The sequence below is a fragment of the Vicugna pacos genome, chromosome 7 (genome assembly GCF_048564905.1).
Source record: "Vicugna pacos chromosome 7, VicPac4, whole genome shotgun sequence".
In the NCBI taxonomy this organism is placed as follows: Eukaryota; Metazoa; Chordata; class Mammalia; order Artiodactyla; family Camelidae; genus Vicugna; species Vicugna pacos.
Genome location: NC_132993.1, coordinates 62,767,967 through 62,794,238, shown reverse-complemented (window position 1 = coordinate 62,794,238; position 26,272 = coordinate 62,767,967). Strand labels below are relative to the sequence as shown.

At 35.9% G+C, this 26,272-nt stretch overlaps 2 protein-coding genes across 5 annotated transcripts in view; one reads left to right on the top strand and one right to left on the bottom strand.

Annotated features, from left to right (window-relative positions):
* Positions 1–19,164, top strand: part of GATAD1 (GATA zinc finger domain containing 1) — a 58,695-nt gene extending 39,531 nt beyond the window's left edge. For 2 of the 4 annotated variants that reach the window (XR_012074501.1, XR_012074497.1), the window contains one exon: positions 3,389–4,148. The gene's annotated coding sequence lies outside the window, so the exon portion shown is untranslated. Of the gene's footprint in view, positions 1–3,388; positions 4,149–4,888; positions 4,967–5,931; positions 6,014–16,717; positions 16,953–19,037 lie in introns of those variants that run through there. The other 2 variants (XR_012074499.1, XR_012074498.1) reach the window with 2 other exon arrangements.
* PEX1 (peroxisomal biogenesis factor 1) overlaps positions 1–26,272 on the bottom strand; it is a 46,090-nt gene that overhangs the window by 19,315 nt on the left and 503 nt on the right. Inside the window, exons 2-13 of the mRNA XM_006207641.4 lie at positions 19,998–20,141; positions 19,035–19,118; positions 18,726–18,840; positions 17,861–18,627; positions 16,386–16,505; positions 13,304–13,427; positions 12,990–13,093; positions 12,009–12,091; positions 10,738–10,870; positions 5,461–5,557; positions 3,722–3,892; positions 1,102–1,256 (exon numbers count right to left, since the gene is read on the bottom strand). Coding sequence (XP_006207703.1) covers positions 1,102–1,256; positions 3,722–3,892; positions 5,461–5,557; positions 10,738–10,870; positions 12,009–12,091; positions 12,990–13,093; positions 13,304–13,427; positions 16,386–16,505; positions 17,861–18,627; positions 18,726–18,840; positions 19,035–19,118; positions 19,998–20,141 — 2,097 coding nt within the window. The remainder of the gene's footprint in view (positions 1–1,101; positions 1,257–3,721; positions 3,893–5,460; positions 5,558–10,737; positions 10,871–12,008; positions 12,092–12,989; positions 13,094–13,303; positions 13,428–16,385; positions 16,506–17,860; positions 18,628–18,725; positions 18,841–19,034; positions 19,119–19,997; positions 20,142–26,272) is intronic.

Sequence of the window (26,272 nt, the reverse complement as noted above, 5' to 3'; positions counted from 1 at the left end):
TCCAGTGTAGAGCACAATTTTTCAGTTATACATGAACATACATATATTCATTGTCACATTTTTTTTTTTTGCTGTGAGCTCCCACAAGATCTTGTATATATTTCCCTGTGTTATACAGTATAATCTTGTTTATCTTTTCTACATTTTGAAATCCCAGTCTGTCCCTTCCCACCCCTCACCCCCTTGGCAACCACAAGTTTGTATTCTATGTCTCCGAGTCTGTTTCTGTTTTGTATGTATGTATGTATTTATTTATTTATAGATTCCACATATGAGCGATCTCATATGGTATTTTTCTCTCTCTTTCTGGCTTACTTCACTTAGAATGACATTCTCCAGGAACATCCATGTTGCTGCATGAATGTTGACTTTTAAGTATCCTTAAGATCACTAACTTAAGCATCAGTTTATTCATCTTATTTTTTTTTTTGGACGGGGAAGGTAATTAGATTTATTTTTTAATGGAGGCACTGAGGATTGAACCCAGGACCTCATACATGCTAAGCATGCACTCTACCACTTGAGCTATACCCACCCACCAGCATCAGTTTAAAGTTATAAATCATCATTGTATAAAGAAGCTGTGGTACATACAATGGAATACTTCTCAGCCATAAAAAAGAATAAAATAATGCCACTTGAAGCAACATGGATGGACCTAAAGATTATCATACTAAGTGATGTAAGTCAGAGGAAGACAAATATCATGTATCACTTATCTGTGGAATCTGAAAAAAAATGACACAGATGAACTTTAGACTCACAGACATAGAAATGGCTACCAAAGGGGAAAGAAGGAGAGGGATAATGAGGAGTTTGGGATGAGCAGACACAAACTACTATTTACAGAATAGATATATAACAAGGTCCTACTGTACAGCATAGAGAGCTATAGCTATATATTTAGTAGCTTATTATAACTTATAATGATAAAGTATATTTAGATGTATAACTGAATCACTATGCTGTGCACCAGAAACTAACACAACACTGCAAATCAACTATACTTCAATTTTCTAAAAAGCTATAAATCATTAATAAAATCGAAAAATACTTTATACAAAGAGGGATATATTTCAACAATCTTCACTAGTATGTTACCTGGTCAGGAGGTTGAATATGTTGGACACATTGAAATACATGAACTCCTTGAGCAGAAACAAGTAAAGGATGTAGAGAATGCTGAGTCTGGCTCGTAGCAATCAGGGCAACCAAACTTCCCATGGAAATGAAGTCTTTCATCATATCATTCAAAGCTAGAAGTAAGTGATACAGCATAAAAAACTTGGTAAATATAAGCATGACATTTAAAATAATATTCATTACAAATGATAACCTAAAGTAGCCAAGCTTTAAGGTGCAGTATGAATGGTATGGCTCCTTTTAAAAAATAAATCTTCCATTCATTCACTGGTGTTAACTGTTGAGGATCTAATATTGGCCAGGCTCTAATCAATCTAACGGCGGCATAGGGAGCACTTTAAACTCAGTCTGCGTACTCAGAACAATGCCAAGTGAGCTTTCTACTTCTGGATCTTATCAAGTAAATGAAAAGGAGTCTCCGAAATAAGTATGATAGAAGGATGATAAAGTTCCACATTGTGTTCTATTAATTAGGCAAAATACAGCTCATATTCCTATGACCTCCTGAACCATCTCCTTCTACTCCAGCTCTTGCAAGGTTTGGCTGGTATAAGGTCAGAACTGAAATAGGCATTAGTAACATATAACTGAATCCTCACCTAGAAATTTGCAGCATTCCTTTAAACACTAGACTAACAAGTCTTGTAGGTGCTACAGGATTCAAAGTGTGAGATCAACACTAGTTGATAATCCAAGCCACTGTGGCTGCATTTTTTATCTATCTCATCTCTTAAGAACCTTCAACAATGTGAGGTGATACCTCACACCAGTCAGAATGGCCGTCATTCAAAAATCCAAAAATGACAAATGCTGGAGAGGCTGTGGAGAAAGGGGAACCCTCCTACACTGCTGGTGGGAATGCAGTTTGGTGCAGCCACTATGGAAAACAGTGTGGAGATTCCTCAAAAGACTAGGAATAGACTTACCATATGACCCAGGAATCCCACTCCTGGGCTTGTACCCAGAAGGAAATCTACTTCAGGATGACACCTGCACCCCAATGTTCATAGCAGCACTATTTACAATAGCCAAAACATGGAAACAACCTAAATGTCCATCAACAGGTGACTGGATAAAGAAGAGGTGGTATATTTATACAATGGAATACTACTCAGCCATAAAAACCGACAACATAATGCCATTTGCAGCAACATGGATGCTCCTAGAGAATGTCATTCTAAGTGAAGCCAGAAAGAGAAAGAAAAATACCATATGAGATCGCTCATATGTGGAATCTAAAAAACAAAAACAAACAAACAAACAAAAACAAAGCATAAATACAGGACAGAAATAGACTCATGGACAGAGAATACAGACTTGTGGTTACCGGGGGGGGTGGGTAGAGGGTGGGAAGGGATAGACTGGGATTTCAAAATTGTAGAATAGATAAACAAGATTACACTGTATAGCACAGGGAAATATACACAAAATGTTATGATAAATCGCAGAGAAAAAAATGTGACAATGAGTGTGTATATGTCCATGAATGACTGAAAAATTGTGCTGAACACTGGAATTTGACACAACACTGTAAAATGATTATGAATCAATAAAAAATGTAAAAAAAAACAATGTGAGGTGATAGATGTTAACTAATTTATTGTGGTGATCATTTTGCAGGATATACATGTGTCAAATCATTATGCTGTATACCTTAAACTTATACAATGTTGTATGTCAGTTATATCTCAATAACACTAGAAAAGATAAAAAAAAAAAAAACAACAAACAAAAACCTTGAGGCGGCTGAATGCTGCCAAATCCTCCAGGCCCCACACCGGCCCCATCCTCTCCTTGAACCCTAAGCTCCAGTCAGTGGAATATTCCCTAAAGGAGCATTTCTTGTACCTCTGCGCCTTTGCCTTGCTTCTTCATTAGCTTGAAGCCGCTCCATGTTAACTTCTACTCCTCCATCAAAACTCCACCCAGTCATCAACTCCTTCAAAAAGCCCTCCCTGCTAATTTCTTACCCCCAACAGTGCCCCCTACTCAGTGTATGTGGGCCTACAGCCCCTGTAGACACTCCTAGCAGAACACATCCTACCACCTCCTAGCTGTGTCACCCTGCTCAAATGACTTAGGCTTTGAATTTCCATTTACTCCCCTATAAAACCAGGAGAATATCTGCATGTAGAGTACAAAGTAATCCCTAGTCTGGAAAGGGCAGTCAACACACAGTAGCTATCATTATCACTGTCAGTGTTCTGTACTAAAATTGTCTGTTTGCTTTTATTTCCTCCCCAAGACCGAGACTCTGCACAAGCAATACTTATCTATAAGTATTCATCAAATGAACAGAGCAAGAGTAAATCTGACAATTCAGCGATTTCTATTAAGTAGAGGAGAATGAAAAGGCCCCAATGACTAATGACGAAGTTGCAGCCGTCTCGCACTGCTCTTCCTCTACCAATCCCGCTAGGACAGCACACCTGCAGAATGCTACCAGAGGCCTCAAACGCCAACACATAGCACAGCACACATTCTGTTCTCTGAAGAGACAGATTTACTGCTGAGACTGAAAATGCTACCTGACAAAAGAAAAAGGCCTGGAGCCAGCAAGCGGATGTGCTGTCATTACCATGTGCGAGCCGCTGGCTTTGCACGGCCTCAGGACTGTGCTCGTGCTCCGGGAGGCCCGGCAGGCCGGCAACGAGATCCAGGTCATCCAGCAGAACGACAGAGGGCTGCCTCCACACCGCCTCTGAGAAGGCTGCCTCTAAGGTTTTCTGTGTGTTTTCAAGCCTTTTCCCTTAACACAGAAGATATGAAATGGTTTTACTGTTATTTCAGGGCTGAGAAAGTTCAGGCTGCTCTTTTGAAAGCATCAGAAATGCTCAATATTGATTTAACTATGAAAATCCGATCAGTACAGTATTTTGTTAATATGCCAATCAGCAGAATTTGTTAACCATTAACATGGTTTAATTAATACAGCCTCAAAGGACTCAGTAAATTACTGAATTTTGTAAAACTGAAAAAAAGAATATGCTACCATAATTTCTACATGTATGTATGTATTTATACCTACCTCATTCCATGGAGAATTTCAGACAGCTTACAACAAAATAAAAGCAGGATGTGGGAAAATATAAGTGAAAGTAGGAGATAAAGATTCAGACAAAATTCAACACAAACACAGCCACCTAGAGATCCTAGAATTGCTATATTTGAATCATAAATTTGGTTTTAATTCTCCTGCTGAATTACAAACTATTCAAAGAAAAGAAAACATATCAACTCATAAGCCAATGTAAAAAGTTCCTGTTACTTAGCTCTAAAACAAATTTTCACATGAGGCTTCAAAAGCAGGACTCTAAGAGGAGGACAATGTCTCTAAAACCACCTTCATAGCATACGAAGTAATGGGTTTTCAAAGGCTATTTCTTACGGTGGAGGGTATATAGCTCAGTGGTAGAGCACATGCTTGGCATGCACGAGGTCCTGGGTTCAATCCCCAGTGCCTCTGTTAAGGGGGAAAAAAAGCCCTAAAGGCTATTTCTTAGTTTCTTATCGCACATGAGATTAAAAAAAAAAAAAGACTATAATAACTAGTGGGGACTATATGGTAATGGTAGCCAAGAGAAAAAAAAAATCAACTACTCAGTAAAATCTTTCTGATTTTTAAAACATTGAATAGATAATAATGTAAAAATCAAAGACTTTCAAAAGAATAAGTGTATAGCTGACCCAAGAACAACACAGATTTGAACTGTGAGTCCACTTACATGTGAATTCCTTTTAACAGTAAATACTATGGTACTACATCATCCAGGATTGGCTGAATCCATGGATACACAGGAACCATGTATGCAGAGGGCTGACTGTAAGTTACGTGAGGATTTTTGGCTGCATGGAGGATTGGGACCCCTAACCCCTGCACTGTTCAAGGGCCAACTGTACATAATAAACTGTAATTCTCCTCTTGGCTGTCCATAGCCACCCACCCTCCCTCCCCTGAGGAAACCACCATACTGGCTTCCTAAAGCAATTTAGAGATAAATTATACCCACTGGAGTATATTCTAAATACTAACTTTCTCAGAGTGGTATAAACTGGCATTTCCAGGAATATAGTCTACGAAGAGTTTTGGCTAGAAAAAAAAATAGGCCTCCATCAAACATGGAGAGTTTTACAATTTTTATTAAAAATATTAGAAAACCAAAGATTTAAAATTTCTAAGTAATTACAATGACTAAATGACAGATAAAAAAGTCAAAGATTAGATATCTGTATTTTTTAGATTAATAGCATTAAATAATAACATTTCTGTCTTTCTACCAAAAAAGAGGTCTATGTAGAGTGTTGCTGAACTCATACCTCGTAAAGTTTTACAGTCAACTATCTCCACATGGGCATCCAATGTGTCAAGTGCTTCTTTACAGATTGCCTTTGCTAAAGTTGATTTTCCACTCCCCTGGAAAAGAATTGCTTCATAAAAACTCTCAATACATTCAGTCACTGAAAGAGTTTCTGTCACTGTGGTGACCACTAAGATTCAGCCTCATTAATCAAGTATATGCTACACAATGTTATATAACAGTTACATCTCAATAAAGCTGGAGAAAAAAAGAAAACCCACATCCCTGGTTATAAAATAACATGTAAAAAGTACAAAATAATTGTAAATACTTAGTAGACAAAGGTAAAAAACACAGAATTAACTGCTGTTAACTGTTTTTCTATATTATCCTTCCAGACACTTCACACACATTTTATGTAAATTTATAAAGATGGAATTATAGTATTCACTGAGTGTTTACAATAAATCACTGTCCTCTTTATCAACAGATACAGAACTACATCGACTCCCCAGTACACCACCACCGTAGGGATGTACTGGACCATAATACGTTCACCAAGACCTTTCCAGGTGTACTTTTATGCTGCTCCCAATTTTTTTTCCCCCAGTTTTTGGTTTTATTAGGTAGAATTGTTACAATTTGACTGCACATAGACAATATACTGCATGTAAATACAAAAAAAATACACAATATACTGCACATATTTTTTTACATATATGTACTGTTCATTGTTTCTAAGAACATTTAAAGCTTTAGCTTTTTAAACTTTTAGTTATCAAAGGAATAAAGCCAACCACAAACTAAGAATTAATTCAAAAAGATACATACACCCTGCTATTAACAGCACATTATTTATAATTGCCAAGATATGGTAGCATCCTGAGTGCACATCAAAAGATGAATGGTTAAAGAAGATAAGCTGTTCCCAATTTTTAACAATTATAAGTAAGGCTAAAACACACATGCATACACTTAAGTTTAATTTGTCAGTATACCTTCAGAATAAATTTCTAGAAGTGTAATTAGTATATTAAAAGTAGTACATTAAGTACATTTTTAAAATTTGCTAAAAATTGCTGTAAGTGCCCCTGGAGAGACTGAACACTGTTAAGTTTTTACAGTTCTTTTAATATAGGTTTCCTCCCTCGGTCTACTATTATTTGTTACTGCTGTTGTTTTGTCTAGCTTTAAACAGCCCTGCATCAGTTGTAATACTTTGTTTTTCATTACTGTGAACAGGAAAAACAGCCAAGCTTGTGTAAAGTTTGAAGTTTGGCAGGTATTCAACAAATACTACCATCATTATAGTTTACAGAATTGCATTTACATATAAAGTTAGTTGACCCCAAAGAATAAGGATATTAGGGGTGCTGGGGTGTAGGCCCCATCTGTCATACTCATCTTGCCCTGTCAGAAGGCCTCTTCTCTCACTTAAAGAAATTCACATTTGTATAGCACTTTCCAGTTTACAAAGCCCTTTCATATGTATTACTTAAGTGAGGTTAATCCTAAAAAGGCAGATAAGAAGGTAAACAACTGCCTGAAGTTACAGCCAGTAAGTACATGACAGAGGTGGGGCTCACATCCAGGTCTTGAACCCACTCTTCCTATTACCATGCTACCCCTAGACGAAACTGTGGAAGTGTGGTTTCTGAGTCACTAGGATACTGTTTCTCAAAATAAATACTCTACCATGATAATGTATTTCGAAAATTTGACATAGTTAATCCAGAAAACATATAGAGCAGCTGCTACATTTTTACCAGCCTTGCCTACCTGGGATAAATCCTACTTGATCATGGTATACAATTCTTTTCATACATTGGTTGATTCTATCTGCTGGTATTTTGTTGAGGATTTTTGCATCTATGTTTATGAGAGATATTGGCCTGTAGTTTTCTTGTAATGCCTCTGTCTGGTTTTGGTATTAGGTAATGCTGGCCTCACAGAATAAGTTAGGAAGTATTCCCTCTGCTTCTATCCTCTGAAAGTGACGGTAAAGAATTGGTGTAATTTCTTCCTTGAGTGTTTGGTAGAATTCACCAGTGAACTCATCTGGGTCTGATGCTTTTTGTTTGGGAAGGTTATTAACTACTGATTCAGTTTCTTTAGCAGATGTCTATTTCTTCTTGTATGAGTTTCATCAGCTTGTGTCTTTCAAGAAAATGATCCATTCATCTAGGTCAACAAATTTATAGGCACAGAGTTGTTCATTACTATTACTACTTGATTATCCTTTTAATGTCCTTGGGTTCTGTAGTGATATCCCTTTTCTTATTTCTGATATTAGTAATTTTTTGTCCTCTCTCTTTTTTTTCATAGCCTGGCTCGAGGCTTATCAATTTTAGCAACTTTTTCAAATAATCAGCTTTTAGTTTCATTGATTTTCTCTCCTGATTCCTTGTTTTGAATTCACTGATTTCTGGTCTAATTCTTAAATTTCTTTTCTTCTGCTTACGCTGAATTTAATTTGCTCTTCTTTTTCTAGTTTCCTAAAATGTAAACTAAGGTTACTGGAATAGTTGCTATATTTTAAATAAGAATCAGAAGAAAGCAATTGAGCTAGTAAGAGGAAAAAAGGTTATAATACTGAAGATAAAAGTGAATGGAAATTAAAACGCCTTGTAATTTTGAATTGAAAAAAATCACAAAGACTCAAAGACCACACTGTGGCCCTGGAAACTACTGCACTGGTAGAGAATAAAACTGTAAGCCCTTTAAAGGGGCAGGGAACCTCTAGCAAGACAGACAAAGATTAAAAAGAGAAGACACAAACACCAATATCGGGAAATGTGACATCACAATAGACTCTGCAGCTATTAAAAGAATAATAAGAGAATACTACAAACTACTTTACGCTCATAAATTTGACAACTTAGAAGAAACGGACTCATTCCTCAAAAACTACCAACTTCCAAATGGCTGCCAAGATGAATTAAGGATTTTTTAATTTATAAAAAAGCTCCAGATCCAGATGGTTTCATTAGATTTTGCCAAACATTTAAAGATGAACATCAATTTTATAAATCTCTTGCAAAAACTAGAATAGGAGGGAACACTTCTCAACTCATTTTATGAAGCCAGTATTACCCTGATAGCAAAAGCAAAGGCAGTACAAAACCAGAAAACCATACGCTAACATCTCTCATGAACTGACAAAAATCCTCAACAGAACATCAGCAAACAGAACTCAGCAATGTATAAAAAGAGTAACAGACCATGACCAAGTGGGCTTTACTACAGATTTCCAAGGCTGGTTCAACATTTGAAAATCAATCAACTGTATTACCACCCTACTGACACCTTAAAAAAGAACAATTATACAGTCATATCAACTAACACAGAAAAAGCACAGGGAGAGCATCACCTCACTCAGCTTACTCATCACCACCTTCCCAATATCTAATAGCAGGCACTGGAAAATATTAGTGAATGGGGTCCCAGAAAGAGAAGAGAGAGAGAAAGGACCCGAAAAAATTTTTGGAGAGATTAATCACTGAAAAACTTCCCCAACTTGGGAATGGAAACAGTCATCCAAGTCCAGGAAGCACAGAGTTCCACACAGGACCAACCCAAAGAGGAACACACCAAGGCACACAGTCATCAAATTGACAAAAATTAAGGATAAGGAAAAATACTAAAATCAGCAAGAGAAAAGCAATAAATAACATACAAGGGAACTCCCATAAGGTTATCAGCTGATTTTTCAGCAGAAACTCTACAAGCCAGAAGGGAGTGGCACAATATATTTAAAGTAATGAAAGGGGAAAACTTACAACCAAGAATACTCTATCCAGCAAGCCTCTCTCATTCAGATTTGATGGAAAAATCAAAAGCTCCACAGATAAACAAAAGCTAAAAGAACTCAGCACCACCAAACCAGCTTTACAACAAATGTTAAAGAAACTTCTCCAGTCACCAAACCATAAAAAAAAAAAAAGAACAAGAAGAAAGAGGGGAAAAAAAAAAAGAGAGACCTACAAAAGATTGCTTTGGCTGTTTGGGATCTTTAGCGGTTCCTTATGAATTTTGGAATTGTTCTAGTTTTGTGGGGAATGTTGTGAGTATTCTGAGGGGAATTGCGTTGAATCTGTGGACTGCTTTGGGTGGTGTGGCCATTTTTATAGTGTTGATTCTTCCAATCCAAGAGCACAAGAAATCCTTCCATTTCTTTCTGTCCTTATGGTTTTCAGAGTATAGGTAACCTCCTTGGTTAAGTTCATTTCTAGATATTTTGTTGTTTTTGATGTAATGGAAATGTTTATGCTGGTCATAAAATACTGGTTTTGAAGTAAAAAAAAATTGTTTTTTGAAGTAAAAAAAAAAAAAAAAAGAATGAAGGACCGCAAATGGCAAAGTATCCTCCTTTCTTATGGGTGAGCTGTATTCCATTCCATATACATATATGTATGCTGCATCTTCATTATCTATTCAATTATTGATGTTCACTTAGATTGCTTCTATATCTTGGCAATTATAAATAATGTTGCTGTTAATAGCAAGGTGTATATACCTTTCCGAATTAATTCTTATTTTGTGGTTGGCTTTATTCCTTTGATAACTACCTAAGTTTAAAAAGCTAAAGCTTTAAACGTTCTTAGAAACAATGAACAGTACATATATATAAATTAAAAAATATATGTGCAGTAAAAAGAAAAAATGGGCTATCAAGCCATGAAAGACAGGGAAGAAACTTAAAAGACATATTACTAAATGAAAGAAGCCTGACTGAAAAGGCTACAAACTATACGATTCCAACCAAATGACATTCTGGAAAAGGCACAGCTACAGAAACAATAAAAAGATTTTGGTTTCCAGGAGTATGGGGAGAGGGAGGGAGGAATGAACAGATGGAACACAAGGGATTTTTAGGGCAATGAAGTTATTCTGTATACTATAGTGGTGGCTACATGTCATTATGCGTTTGTCAAAACCCACAGAATGTACAACATCAAGAGTGAGCCCTAATGGAAACTATGGACTTTGCTTGATAATAATGTGCCCATGTTGGTTCATTGATTGTACCAAATATGCCACACTGATGAGAGATGTTTAGGGTAGGAGAGTATATATGTGTGGGTGGGGAGGGCTATGCGGGAACTCTGTATTTTCTGCTCAATTCTGCTGTAAACCTGAAACTGCTTTAAAAAAAGTCTATTAAAAAAAATTAGTGAATGAATGAATGCTTTCCATATCTCGTATCAACAACCTTATAAAACATATGATCAAAACCCAGAGGGAGAAGAATCAGAAGTTATTAATTGGTGAAAATGAGCACATTTTAATCACATACCTTTCCTCCCGTGAGTAAAAGGGCTCCATTTCTCAGTCCTGCCACAAGGGACACAAGCTGCCGAGACAAAGGGCGTCCCAGGAGGCTGTGAGTGATGTGCTCCACGGAGACGATGCCTAAGGAATTCACTCCTCTGCAAAATACGTAAATTGCTGCATGAAAAAACACTGAAGCGGAATAACATCTGGCTACAAAAATTTCTGAACATTTCCTCCCCAGGCTAGTCAATGATTTATTTTAAAAGAGTAAAATCTTAGAAATTCTCCCTTACGTATAGTGAATTAATGCCAAATCTGAGTCAAAGATTTTAAAACTAAGTTTATTACTTTCAAACATGTGCAGTAACTAAAAGTTCTGTCCTAATAGAATTCCTTAAGGAATTTGTGTTAAGACACACAAACAGCCCCCTCAAAATGATTTCTGGTTTGGTAATCAACATAATCATAAATGGGCGCTTTAAAAATGTTGGGATAACTAAAGACGTCTTTCCTCTTAAACGTCACCTTTGAGATCCAGTTTCAACCTGTAGATTACACAAACATGAACTTCAACTTATTTCCTGACTCTCACTGCCACTTTATTTCTGATAATAAATATCATAAATTCCTAGAATTAGAGTCTGATTTGATTTTACTTTATACTTGAATATATTTAAACATTATTACTTTATGGCTTCACCCATCTACTAAAACATTTACAGATTACAGGAAATCAAATCATTACTATTATATCTATCAAAAGCCTCTGAAGATTTCTAAGAAGTAATGTTTATGTGAGATTCTTATATTGTGTAAGAGCTAAAGAAACTGAGAAGGTTTTCAGAACTGTGTCTTAAAACTTGAGGAAAACACAAATAATCCCAATTAGTACATTAATAAAATAGTGAAGGAATAACTTAATTTGAAATATTTTTAAACATTCAACTAACGTTTTTGGATTCAACTTTTTCAATTAATTTATTAATTTTAAAGAATTATTATTTTATTCAAGCATCTATGATCCAAGTCACATCTAGTTGGCTTTCTTCTCACAAATCAAACCTCAAAGTAAAATTTCTAACAAGCTTCAGACTTTCAGTTACCTAAGAAGACAAGGCAAATTACTCAGCCAGGTGTGAAAACAGAAACAATTCTTGAAAAAAATATCTACTAATGAATGAGCAAGACTAGTCAATGACATTAACATCTACTTTAATATTTACACATAAAAACCCTGCCAGAGAGAACATCAAACATGTGTCTAACCATGCCAGTTTGGCCATAACTTCTTACCCCAAGCAGTTCAGCTTTAAAAAAGGAAGAATAAAGTCAATTTCCTCACTGTTTTCTTCTTTTATCATAGGATCTAGTAGGACCTACAGTGGCAAGGAAAAATCAGTTTTACATTTCAAAGTTACACCTTTTGCCTGTTTTTCTTGGGTCCCAGGAAACTGAGTTGCTGATTCTGTTACACCAGGGAGAAAAGATACATTGTGCATGCAAGATCATTACTTAAAACAGCCTTGACAGTAATAATTTACTCATCGAAGGAATACAAATTTTATGGTTAACAAACAGTACAGGATGCTATCTTCTTAATACAGTTTACAGATACATCTTTAGTTGCAATTTTGATTCATCATACTTCTTCTTTTCACAATTTCTACTTTTGTATCTTCTCTGAGTAGTATCCCTTCAATTACATTTCAAAAGTAGAGAAACAATGCTTACTTTCAAACCACTTAAATTCTAAATGAATAGAGCATCTTTTAATTTTATAATGACAAGAGTGGACATCCTAAGTAAAACAAAGTATTCTAAAAAGACCACTTAAAAATATTTCTGGAAGAAAAATGATCTGATAATATTTGTGAAAAGATGAGAATTTAAGAACTGACAAAATAATATGGGTTGTGCAACAAAACTGCAGGTAACAATATGAATTTTAAATGTCAAACCCCTAAGGTAAGCTTTCTTTTGTTTTTATACTAGAAGGTCTTAAAATCATGACCCATTTGCCATTTAATACAATCATTTCTATTCTTAAAACTTAATTGTGCAGAGGCATTGATTTTAAATTTAGGATAAATCAATAATTTGTTTAGATAAGTTAAAGAGATTATAGAAAAAAATATTTTAAATCAAGTTATTCCTTACTCTTATCATTTGAGTGTCTAATATACTTTAGGATACAAGGTCTTAACAGGTAAATTCATCCTTTATGATCAATCATGTGAGAAATACTTCATTAAATATTCAATAGTATGTCATTACTTGTATTGTAGTCTTCTGTAGCAGATTGGTACTCAACAGAAAAATATTTTTTTCTTTTTCCTTTTCCCAAGAATGAACTATATTCAGAGAAAACTCTTTCAGCCCTATGAAAAAGAGGGTAATAAATGTAGTTAGTACCGAAGCTGAGATGAAATAATTTTTAAATTTATTTAAATTTAAATAAAGGCATTTTTGATACATAAAATCTACTGTTTTATTAGGTTTCCTGTTTACACATATCACAAGTTGGAAAAGCAATGAAAAATTCTACTTCAATAGGAAAAATATCAAAATAACAAATAAAATGTATCCACCATCTTTAATTTCCAGCTTAATATATTCTTCCTCTGATATTATCAAAGGAAGTGTGGTAGTAGTAGACCGCTGTAGCCATGAGTAGAACATAGTTTTTATGTCTTCTTCACTTATGTCTTCAGGCTGCCAGAGAAAAGGAAAGAACAGTAAGAATATTCTAATACCTGAACTTAATCTGAACATCCTTATTTTAACACCTTATCTTGCCAATAAAATGAACCTGATGTTCTAGAGGCAGAACTGGGATTTGACATCACAGCAAAGTCCAGTACAGCCTATGGAAACATTTACACAAGTGGCAAGGTTGTAAAAACTCTGTTTATCTATGCCTAGAGAAACACGTACTGTAACTCAGCTCACTTACCAACCATTCCAAGCCCATTCGCCCTTGCCTCCCTCTACTGTAGAGGTGGGAGAGCAAGCTCCTCTATCCCCCGCTGGGAGATGTGAAGGAAGGTGTGTGTGGCTGCACTCTGGCCAATGGACTGCAATCAGCGATCCATGGGAAGGCCTGTTCTTCCTAATTAAAAGGTAGATAAACCTTGCAAGGAGAAAGCTTTTGCTTTGTGCCTTTCCTTCTGCTGCCAAGAATGCAGACATGATGCCCACTACTACTGCAAACATCTTGTGTCTAAGAAGAGGAAGGTCACAGGCTAAAGATGGCAGAAGAGAAAGACCAAAGGAGCCTAGATCCTTGGTGACATGGTTTAACCACCTATGAGCTCTTCCAAACCTTTCTGTACAAGAGAAAAAAATTTTTTTTTCTGTTAAGCAGGCCATGGTGCTGATATACTCAATAAGTAGAATATTAATAAATTGTTCAAAAGGTATGAAGAGATTCTGAAAAAACATTGCCAATTTTTGAAGCTTTTATATAACTTTTTTGAGTTATAATCATTTTACAATGTTGTGTCAAATTCCAGTGTAGAACACAATTTTTCAGTTATACATGAACATACATATATTCATTGTCACAATTTTTTTCACTGTGAGCTAACACAAGATCTTGTATATAGTTCCCTGTGCTATGCAGTATAATTTTGTTTATCTATTCTGCATATGCCTGCCAGTATCTACAAATTTTGAACTCCCAGTTTGTCCCTTCCCACCCTCCTCCCCCTTGGCAACCACAAGTTTGTATTCTATGTCTATGAGTCTGTTTTTGTTTTGCATTTACGTTCATTTTTTTGAAGCTTTTATGTTAGTATTAAGTTTTAAAAATCTATTTGAAATTAAAAACAAGAATAACAAAAATTTATATTGGAAAGACAGATATTTCTGTCTAGGAAAATAAATCTCCATTCTACCATTTCTCAACTGGTCCATTTCTGTTATCCAGAGTCAGGCTTAGATCTGCTGATTAAGCTCAGTTTAGAATATGTTTACCACCAAAAGCAGGCTAAACTTAGAAAAGGCATCACTTTCCCATTCTTAAAAGAATCACAGAAATAGTTACTTATTGGTAAATTACTGGGCAATGGGATTAAAGACTGAAAGAAAGTCACAAAATGAAAATTAAAACTAGTTGAAATCAAGACTTTTAAAATCAGAAAGCAACTCACAGTTCCTCCAGAATCAAACATCCTTAAGTCCTAAGTGATATAATCAACCCAGAGAGACCTGCCAAGGTCATAAAAGTTTCAACTAAAGTATGCAAAACAGGACAGGAAAGAACTTCTGTAGTAATATCCCATTACTGAGGCAAGGAAAAAAAATCAATGAACAGTAGCTAATTATTTTTGAACATAAGACTTAACTTTTGAAAAAAATAACAAGATCAATAACCAAATATTTGAGAAAAACTACAGTTCATTGTATTCTGTTCAGTCAATGTGTTAAATGCGCAGCTGCATATTGTTATGGAAATAGCATTTATTCTGTTTGTTTTCCTCTTCTCCAAGTATAATGTGAGCTTTCTTATCTGGGGTTTCATAGACTAGAGAGTTCTGCTGAAACAGGTACATACTGACCCTGACATAATGACCACCGTGATCCTAAGGATCTGAATTATCAGACAAGGGTTAAACCATGTTGGAAATTTTTAAAATATATAATACAATAATTCTCCTGTGTTACAATTCTCTGAGAACTGGCAACCTAAACTGGGACAGAAGAGAATACTCTATTAAAAAGATTTTAAAATTAAGTTCAATACCTCGTTTCCTGACCATACTAGTTTCTAAAGAATTAACAAAGTAGGAAAGTAAAAGTCTGCCACTCCTTCATGCTGCAATATTAATACTGAAACAACACGGGGAGAAATTTTTTTAAATGACCCAGAGGTAGCAAAAATATCCATCTTTTAAAAGATAAATTATCCATATTTGCGTCGGCACAATATTTATAATATGTGTATCACTTATTAAAGACTTCTTAGTGTCTCAAAAAGTTTAACACAGAATTGCCATATGTTCCAGCAATTCAACTCCTAGGGATGTACCCAAAAGAACCGAAAGCAGGGACTCAGAAACTTGCACACCAACTTCCACAGCAGCACTATTTCCAATAGTCAGAAAGGTAGAAGCAACCCAAGTGTCCATCAGCAGATGAGCAAATACACAAAATGCGGTGTATACATACAATGGAAGACTATTTAGTTATAAATCAGAATGAAATTCTGATATATGCTACAGTGTGGAGGAACCCTGAAAACATGCTAAGGGAAATAAGCCACACACAAAGGAAACACACTGTATGATTCCACTTATATAAAAGATCTAGAATACAGAAACTCACAGAGACAGATTATAGATGAGAGCTTACCAGGAACCGGGGGAGGAAAGGCAGGAGGTGACTGCTTAATGGGCATAGTTTCTGTTTGGGATGATGAAGTTTTGGAAACACACAGTGGTCATGATTGCACAACATTATGAATGTACTTAATGCCACCAAATTGTACACTTAAAATGGTTAAAATAGCATTTCATATTATATATGTTTTGCCACAATAAAATAAAAAAACAAGACTTTTTAGTCATTCTACAAAAAGGAGTACAACATTGTTATTACTTAGCTAAAGCAGCTAGAAATTTTATGACATATGTAAAACAATTGTGACATGGCATATAAATGTGAACTTACTAAGCTTTCTCTAGGCTGTAACTTTAGAGCTCTTGGAATTTTAGGGGTAACTTCCAGTGGAGTTATTCTGACTACTGCATGCATTTCTATATTTAGTCTCTTTCTCAGGTCATCAGGAATCTGAAATATATAAAAATAAACAAAAATATAAATATGTTCAAAGCTTAAGAAATACTCCATAGCATAAAATATTGATATTAACTTCTATGAGTTCAGGTAAATGACAGACCCTATCATGACTGACAGCGTAACCAGATGGGTACCCAGGTACAGTTATATCACAAACATTTCCATTTCTTCCCTACATTTTCTTCTTTCAACATCCTCTTCAGAATGTGATCAGCTCGGATCTACCAAGTCAAGCCTGTCTGAGAACCCAACGGCAACCACCACCACTCCTCACTGGCCATTCTCCCAGCCTTCAGAGGAGAGTGGGAAGTGCAGACTGCTACCTGACGTGGCCTCCAGGACCTGACCTTCATCACTTTTTCACCCCATCTTCGCTATACAATTTCAAGAAAATAACAAGGTATTTCCACTTGATGGCAGAACCATTAATAGAAAGAGGTAAGTCATAACAAGTTCAGCGTTTTAAGACAATTTGATATTGAAGATGCAGTGGAATCTTCTCAAGTAAGAGTTTAGAGCTAACAGAAGACATCAGGCACGGTCAGTTTTAGAAAATGATGTAAACCGGAGAGAGTAAAACTTCGTAAGTCATCTACATAAAGGTCATAGGTAAAACTGAGAGTAAAAGAGATCTACACAGGAGACTCCCTCTCCTTCCCATTTTTCTTCCCTGTCCTAACAATTTCCTCCCCTCTCACCATGAAGTTTCATTTCACAATGGTTCAAAATTAAATTCAAATAAAGGATGACTCAATTCACAGAAATTTAGCATTAATATTTGAGGGCAGGATGAGAAGGTGAAACACTAGTTGCTCTACTTCCTCTCCCGGCCACACACAAGTTAAAGAGCAGATACCAGCAGGGTAAGTAGCTTCTGGGTACTTTCAAATCCAGGCCATGAGCCTCTCCCTACACTGTGCATTTCTCCCAATACATAACAAGTCATTCCTTTGCTTTCAAGAACCTGGAAATAAATCTTCCACAGCCATTAAAGATGTGAGGCTTTGTAGGGCACTCCATGCAAAGTGTGAACTCGAGTATTAGCCTGCCTGGGTCTGAATTCTAGTTCTCCTAACTAATAGCCCCAGGCAAGTAATTTTTCTCTCTCTGGGTCTGTATTTATCTAAGCTTATACCAGTCCAAGTTTATTTAGCCAGAAAATACACAGCCTTTACCCAAACACAGACTTCACCCTGCCATTGGACACTCATTCCTACAGGAACTCAAGATGCTATTTCTTGTTATGCTGGTTTTCAGTGTGTACATAAAATATTATTCTAACTCATACTTTGAAGACATTCAAGCAACATAAAATTATTTCCTCCCTAATTAAGATTTATACTAACCCAGACTTTCCCAAGATGAAGAGCTTCTACATTTTTGGTGTATTTAATGGCATTTTTCAATTCCTCAAGTCCATTCCAAACTACTTTCAGCACACAGGACTTGCCAGCTTCTTGACTATGGTCCAGGCTAATTTGTTTTTGATCCAGTGATTCTGACATCTGCTTCTCTTTTTCAGGTGACAGGACATTTTGCTTTGTTTTACTATGCTGTTGCTTTGGAGAAAGTAGTTTAACTAGCCTTCCATAGGTCACAGTAAAGCTGGGCTCCACATCAAAATATTCCTGGTCCCACGGAAATACATGAATAGCATAGTGTTTGTGAAACACAGAAGTGACTGATGCATTACATACACTAGGAGGCTGAGATCTGCATACTCTGAAAATATTGTCCAGAGGAACAACTTTTGACTGCATATTTTTGAATGCATTAATCTCCGTTGAGCCCCATGATGTGTCTTGTTTCTTCTCAGACCCAAAGGAAAAAATACTTCCTAACACAGTCCATAAGCTTGGTGTTGACGATGAGTCAACTGTACCCTTTGAATCTGTTTCTTTAGACCCAGTGACTCCTACAGTATTTGACTGAAGTTGCTTGGTTTGAAGCTCTTTTATCAATCCTTTTTGGTCTCTTCCATAATTATGAAATTTTCCACGTGCATTATCTGCTTCTGAAAATGTATTCTCTTTGGCTTGGCGAGTCTTTGGCTGAATAAGGAGTTTGCTGTCAGTTTCGAGCCTTCCGTAAGGAGCAGCTGGCATTAGTGTAACTGTGTAGAAAATACAGGTAATTAGGGTGCATTTACCTCTGCTTTGGACTCAGTGCTACACTGTAGGGTATGATGAAAAATGTTACAACAGCACCTACCAATCTGGATAAATATGTAAGTTTGTTGATCAACCCAAACAGGAAAAATGGCTTTTGGAAAAACTATTCGAATTTGATCCAGAAGATGCTGTTCAAGGGAAGCAGCGTGCAGCTCCTAGAACCAACAAGCAAAAAGATCAATTCCCTTTACATTTTGCCCACTATGTCTAGTATGGAAGTCTCAATTCATTCTTACAAGTCAAACCAACCCAGAACATATAATGACACTCAGACAAGCGAAATCTAAAGACTGATATTTTGAAGTAGTTTAACCCTAAACTAGGACAGTTCTTATTTTGTTTTCTTTACCAGTATCTCCCAATCATCTGCCGAGAGGGGTTCCACCTCAACTTGTTGACAAGACACCACATGGGAACATGGCTTGAGAAATACCTGGAAAAAATTTAATATAAAACTACTATTAAAAGACTTTTTTGTATCCCTAGGAAATAAGAAGTTCTCTCTTTAGGTATGTAATTAAGTGTGTGTGGTCCTTTATCTGATAAATATTTATTATGCCCTTGTTCTTAGCAAGGCCCTGATATACTCAGCATTTTAGAAAAAAATATTTTAAATTAATTATAGAATAAAGGAAAAAATCCTAGCATCACAGATGTTTTTTTAAAAAAAATAATATAAAGTTAAGATAACCATTTAAAGAAAAGAAATATAGGTTAAAAAATACAGGAAAAAACCTAAGAATGTCATTAAGTCATAGCTTGATCTAGTATACAAATACTTTTATTTCTACAAGTTCTGCAACTTAGTTTTATAACTAACTTCAAGCCATGCTGCTTCTGGAAAAGTGAAAAGCACTGAAATAGACTAGAATCAATTATTTAGAATTATTTAGAAGTATCAACATTCACAGCTAAAAGTATTGTAAAACAAATACCCCCTCATTCCAGTCTATAGATATACAGGAAATGCTAGTGTGTTTCAAGAATCTGGAAGCAAAACTCAGTAATTCATAAAGCAAAAATAATTACACGAAAACAGAATGAGGGAACCTGGAAACTGAGTAAAGTAGAGAATAGAATACAAAATCAACTAGGGGCCATGGTAACTACAAGATAATGACTTACTGGAGTACATGGTAGATAGTGACTTAACAACGGAGTATACAGTCTGCTTGAATATCCTGGACTGGTCATAGCAGCATACAAGTAAGGTGCTGTCTTACTTCCTTAAACACATAACTGAACTTTTATTTCTATTGCTTTATTAGGTGATATTAGAAAAAAAGTCACTGTCATCATATTTTGTGCTTACCTGTTCCCCATTTGTGAGTCCAAGTTTCTGACCAACTTGTCTGTTAATTTCAGCCACATTTTCACCTTGATCACTGAAATGTCTGCCTTCCACCCAGCTCAAGAATGCAGGCTGGTGACCCCAGGCTACTTCTATAACTTGATTCTATTTATTAAGGAAATTAGAAATGGGGGAGAAAAGTTTTCAAAGTTTTTACATGCTTTTCTGGATTCACATTAAACTGTTATTGCATCCTCACATACAAAAAGAGTTCTACAGATAGCTGATAGCTCTCTGTTATCCACATTTGTCACAGCATGTAAAACGCTACAATCATTTCCAATACCCAATGATGGTGATGATACAGGTGAAACCAATACCCTTATATTCCTATGATGGCATTATAAATTGATTCCACCATTCCAGAATTCACAATGACAATATGTAGCCAATAAATGTATATAGCCTGTGACCTTACTTATGTACTTAGAATTAATGATTCAAAGAAAAAACTACACCAGAACATATCTCTGCAGTATTTTCTATAACAATGAAAATTTAGGACTGTCTTATATGTCTAGCAATATGGAAATTATTAAATAAGCTGTAAATTTACTGTTTTGGTAAAGTATGAGTCAAGGAGTAGAAACATATCATAATCAACAAAAGCGTAACAGTATTTATTAGAAGAGTAATAACTGCATGTGGTAAAAGCACAAGAAGTACAAAAGCATAAAATGTGAGGGCTGGTCCCTGTTCCCAGAGATAATTACTGTTAATAGATTCTTATGTACACTTCCAGAAACTTTATATTATGAAGCTTCTTAAAAAATAATTTTTAGAAGTCCAGAACTATGGAAACATATTTATAATTAAAAACATTTATTCTCATTAATAGCAATAATATAAAATACATAAGTCTGTGGCTAAGGATTAACAATATTTCTATGGCTTTAATTCAAAAAGACATATGTACCCCAATGCTCATAGCATAAAATAGACAGACTCGTTCTTTATTTATTTTATATACAGTAGTTAGCACCTGCAAATCTCAAACTCCCAATTTATCCCTTCCCACCCTCTTTTTCCCTGGTAACCAGAAGTTTGATTTCTATGTGAGTCTGTTTCTGTTTTGTAAATAAGTTCATTTGTCTTTTTCTCTTTCAGATTCCACATGTAGGTGATATCACATGGTATCTTCTTTCTCTTTCTGGCTTACTTCACTTAGAATGACAATCTCCAGGTCCATCCATGTTGCTGCAAAATGGCATTATTTTATTCTTTTTTATGGCTGAATAGTAGTCCATTGTATAAATATAACACAGCTTCTTTATCCAGTCATCTGTCGATGGACATTTAGGTTGCTTCCATGTCTTGGCTCTGTAAACAGTGCTGCTGTGAACACTGGGGTGCATGTATCTTTTTGAATTAGAGCTCCCTCCATATATATCCCAGAAGCAGGATTGCTAGACCATATGGTAACTCTATGGTGAGTCTCCTGAGGAATCTCCACACTGTTTTCCATAACGGCTGCACCTACATTCCCATCCACGGCGTAGGAGGCACCTTGGCACTTCTCTACTCTAACTCAAACTTTTCTTCCCTAAAACATCTTTCTTCATTTCCATGCCTTTAAAAACTGAGCATAACCCTACCTCCCCTACATAGTTTCAAGTTCTCTGCTGCTCACATTTGTCTCCTTTTCAGAACTTCCCTGCTGTGTTTATGTGACACAGCTCACTTGTTATACTCTGTTCTATGTTTCAAGTATTGTCTTCTTCTATTTATCCAAGTCCTTGTTTCAGGACTAGGTAACCACAAGATGCTAAAAACTCAGGATTTCTTAAGTTTGGCACCAATGACATTTTAGGCTGGAAATTTTCCAGTTGTGGGAGCTGTCCTGGGTATTGTAAGATACTTAGTCGCATCCTTGGCCTCTACCCACTGGATGCCAGTAGCACCCCTCCTCCCAGCTGTGACAACTAAAAACATCTGGAGACACTGCCAAATTTCTCCTGGGGGAGAAAAATCACCCTTATTTGAGAACCACTGCTGTAACTCAGTTACTTTATACTCTGGGCCCAGGACTCACTGCTATTGCCGAAACAGGGAAAAGGATTCATATCCACACTGAGTGCAAACAAATGAACCTAAGCTGACTTCCAGAAATGGCCAGGTATACATTTGTCATTCCTTTGTGTTCACCAGAGATAACCCGGGTTGGTCCTGGATGGTCCCAAGGCATCGCAACCTACGGTGTCTCCTGACGGTTTCCTTCAAGTGATACCGACACTTGGGCACAACAGGGAGTCAGTCATTTGTTGAGTAAACTCCTGGGAAAGGGCTCCTTTCTTTCCAGCCTGTCCTTTACTTCTCTCTACCTGAGTGCCCAAGGGCTCTGTGGTTCAAGTGAAAATTTTTTAACATAAAAATAGACGCAGAACATTAGTCTGCAAAATTTACTAAATCCAACTGAACAAATATGACTTTTTGGAGCTGGTTACTACATTTTGACCAAATGAATAACTGAAGTATTTTTCCTGTTTAATAGTTTTTTTTTCTTTTCCAGTGGGTTGGTAGAATCTTCCTTTTTGAGATTTCAAGGCATATTTCATATTTTGTTATTTAGCATCTCTGTTTTTAAGAGTTTCTTCATATAAAATAGGGGAATTGATCTGGATTATATGCCACTGACTGATGAAAGCACTTGGCGGTTGGTCACTGGGGCTCTTGTAACCTCAGCTCACAGTTACAGCTGACCTATTAACTTAGGACTTTTTACTTTAAATCTGGGGCTCTTTCTACTGTATCACACTGTACTCAGTGGAAGGATTTTGTCAGCCAGAGTAGCTAGACTATCCTGTAAAGAATTCTGAGAAAAATTACACAACTAAGCCATAGACAATGACTTTCCTGAATACAAAGTTTTAATACCATGGTTAATTTAAAATACATTAAATGGAATACTACTCAGGCATTTGCAGGAACATAGATGGACCTAGAGATCATCAATCTAAGTAAAGTAAGCCAGAAAAAAAAATACCGTATGATATCACTTTTATGTGGAATCTAAAAAAAAAAAAAAGGACACTATGAGCTCATCTACAAAACAGAAACATACTCGCAGACATAGTAAACAATCTTATGATTACCAGAGAAAGGGGGTGGGAAGGAATAAATTTGAGAGTCTGAGATTTATAAGTGTTAGCCACTGTATATAAAAATAGATTTTAAAAAGTTTATTCTGTAGCACAGGGAACTATGTTCAGTATCTTGTAATAACCTTTAATGAAAAAGAATATGAAAACAAAAATATGTATATGCATGACTGGGACATTGTGCTGTACACCAGAAATTGACACATTGTAACCGTTATACTTCAATAAAAAATAAAAATAAAAAATAGACATTATATTGTCTCAAAAGTGACTCCAAGGGGAGGGGAGGGTATAGCTCAGTGGTAGAGTTCATGCTTAGCATGCATGAGGTCCTAGGTTCAATCCCTGGTACCTCCATTAGATAAACAAACAAACCTAATTACCCCTCCAAAAAACAAACAAAAGTGACTCCAATATCCTTTGAAATGTGTCCTATTAAAGAAAAACAATAAGCAATCTATAACCAGTTTTGAGGTAGTAAAATTCATTCATTAATATCAAATTTAATATTAATAATCTGAATTTAATAAATGCATTACAATATAAATATATTGAATAGTACTAAAACTTCCTGAGATGGTAAGTCTTGCTGGCTTTTCATGAAATCCTTACTTTGTATTAAAAAGTGATCGATCTTTTGGTCAATTAATCTGTGACAAAGGAGGCAAGAAGAGACAATGGAATACAGACAGTCTCGAAGGCAAATGGTGTTGGGAAAACTGGACAGCTGCATGTAAATTAATGAAGTTAGAATACTCCTTCACACCATACACAAAAATAAACTCAAAATGGCTTAAAGACTTAAACGTAAGACAAGACGCTCACTACAAGCCTTTTAGAAGAAAACACAGGCAAAACATCTGACATAAATCTCAGCAATGTTCTCCTAGGGCAGTCTACCCAGGCAATAGAAATAAAAGCAAAATAAACAAAAGGGACCTCATTAAACTTATAAGCCTTTGCATAGCAAAAGAAACCACAAGCAAAATGATAAACTACGGAATGGGAGCAAATATTTGCAAAAGATGAGACTGACAAGGGTTTAATTTCCAGAATATATAAACAGCTCATAGAACTTAATAATTTAAAAAAAACCAAAAAACCAAGCCAAAAGTGGGCAGAAGACCTAAACAAGCAACTCTCCAATGAAGACATACAAAAATGGCCAATAGCAGATGAAAAAATGCTTAATATCCCTAATTATCCGAGAAATGCAAATCAAAACCACAGCGAGGTATCACCTCACACCAGTCAGAATGGCCATCATTCAAAAGTCCATACAGTACTGTATGTCAATTATATCTCAAATAAGAAAAAAAGCCTCAAAGTAAGTCTTAGCCAGGCCAGAAAATCATTCTGACCCTTTCCCCATTACAGTGTTACTTGTATGATGTACTCAATGCTTCAGCTGAAGTAAAATAATTCAACTCACTAACTCTCAGTTCATGACTTTGGGCTTTGATAATTATCTATGCCCTCTAAGCCAATAATTCTGGGAACCTATCCAAGATAACCAGAAATGAAAACAATTCTTTATAAACAAACATGCGTTATTTTAAACTTTTTATTAAAACATAATTACAGTTATCACTTTAAAGTCTAAAAATTGAATATAAATGTTGAATCACAGTAAACAATTAGATTACGGCAAATTTATGATAGAATACTAACCACTAAAAATGATGATTACCTTTCAACAAAATAAAACACTCATTATCACACAAGAGGAAAACATCAGGATACAAAACTGTGTGTGTGTAGAACTTCATTTTTTAAAAATAGTTATAGACTAGAAACAAAACTTCAAGATTTAATCCAAAATGTCAATACTAATTATCTCTAGCTTTTAAGATTATAGATTACTTATTTTCTTATTTATAATTTTCCATGCTTTCCAAATTTTCTATAAAACATATATTACTTTACAATTGGGGAGAAATTCGGCCTAGTCTGCTGATACAGGCTGGACAGAAGCAACAGTTTGTTCCAAGGATAAAGGGATTTAAGTTTCAAATTGATATCCATAAATTAATTCTTATGAATACTTACTGAAGGCTTGAAATTTAAAACAAAGGTCAAGACCACTAAACTCTTAAACAGTGATGAATGTAACATAGCATCTACATCTTGGGATCAAATTATTAGAGTTCCTGTAAGGAAGCATTTCTATTAAGCTCATTAGGTGGGCAGTCGGTCAATTCCTATAAATTCTTTATATGGGGATTTGAAGACACGTAGAACATCTCCATCAAAGCTGACTGATTCCGCAAGGCAAGCAGGATCTACCTGGGACATGAGGACAATAAGTAACTCATCTCCAGCCATGAAGGAAGCTCTCGCGGGGCCAAAATTGTCTACTTTATGGTAAAAGAAATAACGGAAGGGTCTGCTAAATACAACACGTTTTCAAAGATTGAGAAAAAAAATAACTTAGAAAAGTAGTTACAGGGAAGTAGCTAAAATGGAAAGGTGGGATACTTGAAATTATTGCAAACTATTAAATATTTCCTTCAAGGATTAGTTAGTGGTGGTTACTATACAACCAGAATTTTCAAGGATTTCAAATATTCTATCCTTTCGACCCCGTAAGCACACTCAAACTCACAAACCAGGCGCCTCTATTTTTAGTTATGAAAATAGGGATGTTGTATCTCCGCCAGAGGTTACAAGTTATAAATCACCACAATCACAACGTCCAGAGGGCAAATGAAAGCAGAGGTTCAAGTAACTACATTATGCCCAAGTATGCGTAACCAAACCGCAATTCCTAGCACACCTCGCAGGTGTTCCCAACATTGGAGACGCGGGAAGAACCTTCGCCTTATTAACCTCGCAGGTGTTCCCAATATCGGAGACGCGGGAAGAACCTTCATTTCATTAACCTATCTCGCCGGTGGGATACAGGACTCAATCTCTGTTAACCTACAGGGAACCCACAAACCAAGTCTGCCTCTTCTTCTGGAGGCCCGGACCACAGCCATGCAGGCACCTGGAAATTGCTAACAGGAAAAACGCTTTTTAAAAATGAAACAAAACAAACCAAAAGCCAAAAAGACAGACAAACTGGGCTTCTCAAGAGCTTTTCCAACCTGCTGTGAGGAATTGCTGAGCGCAGAGGTAGACTATCAGGACATTTGA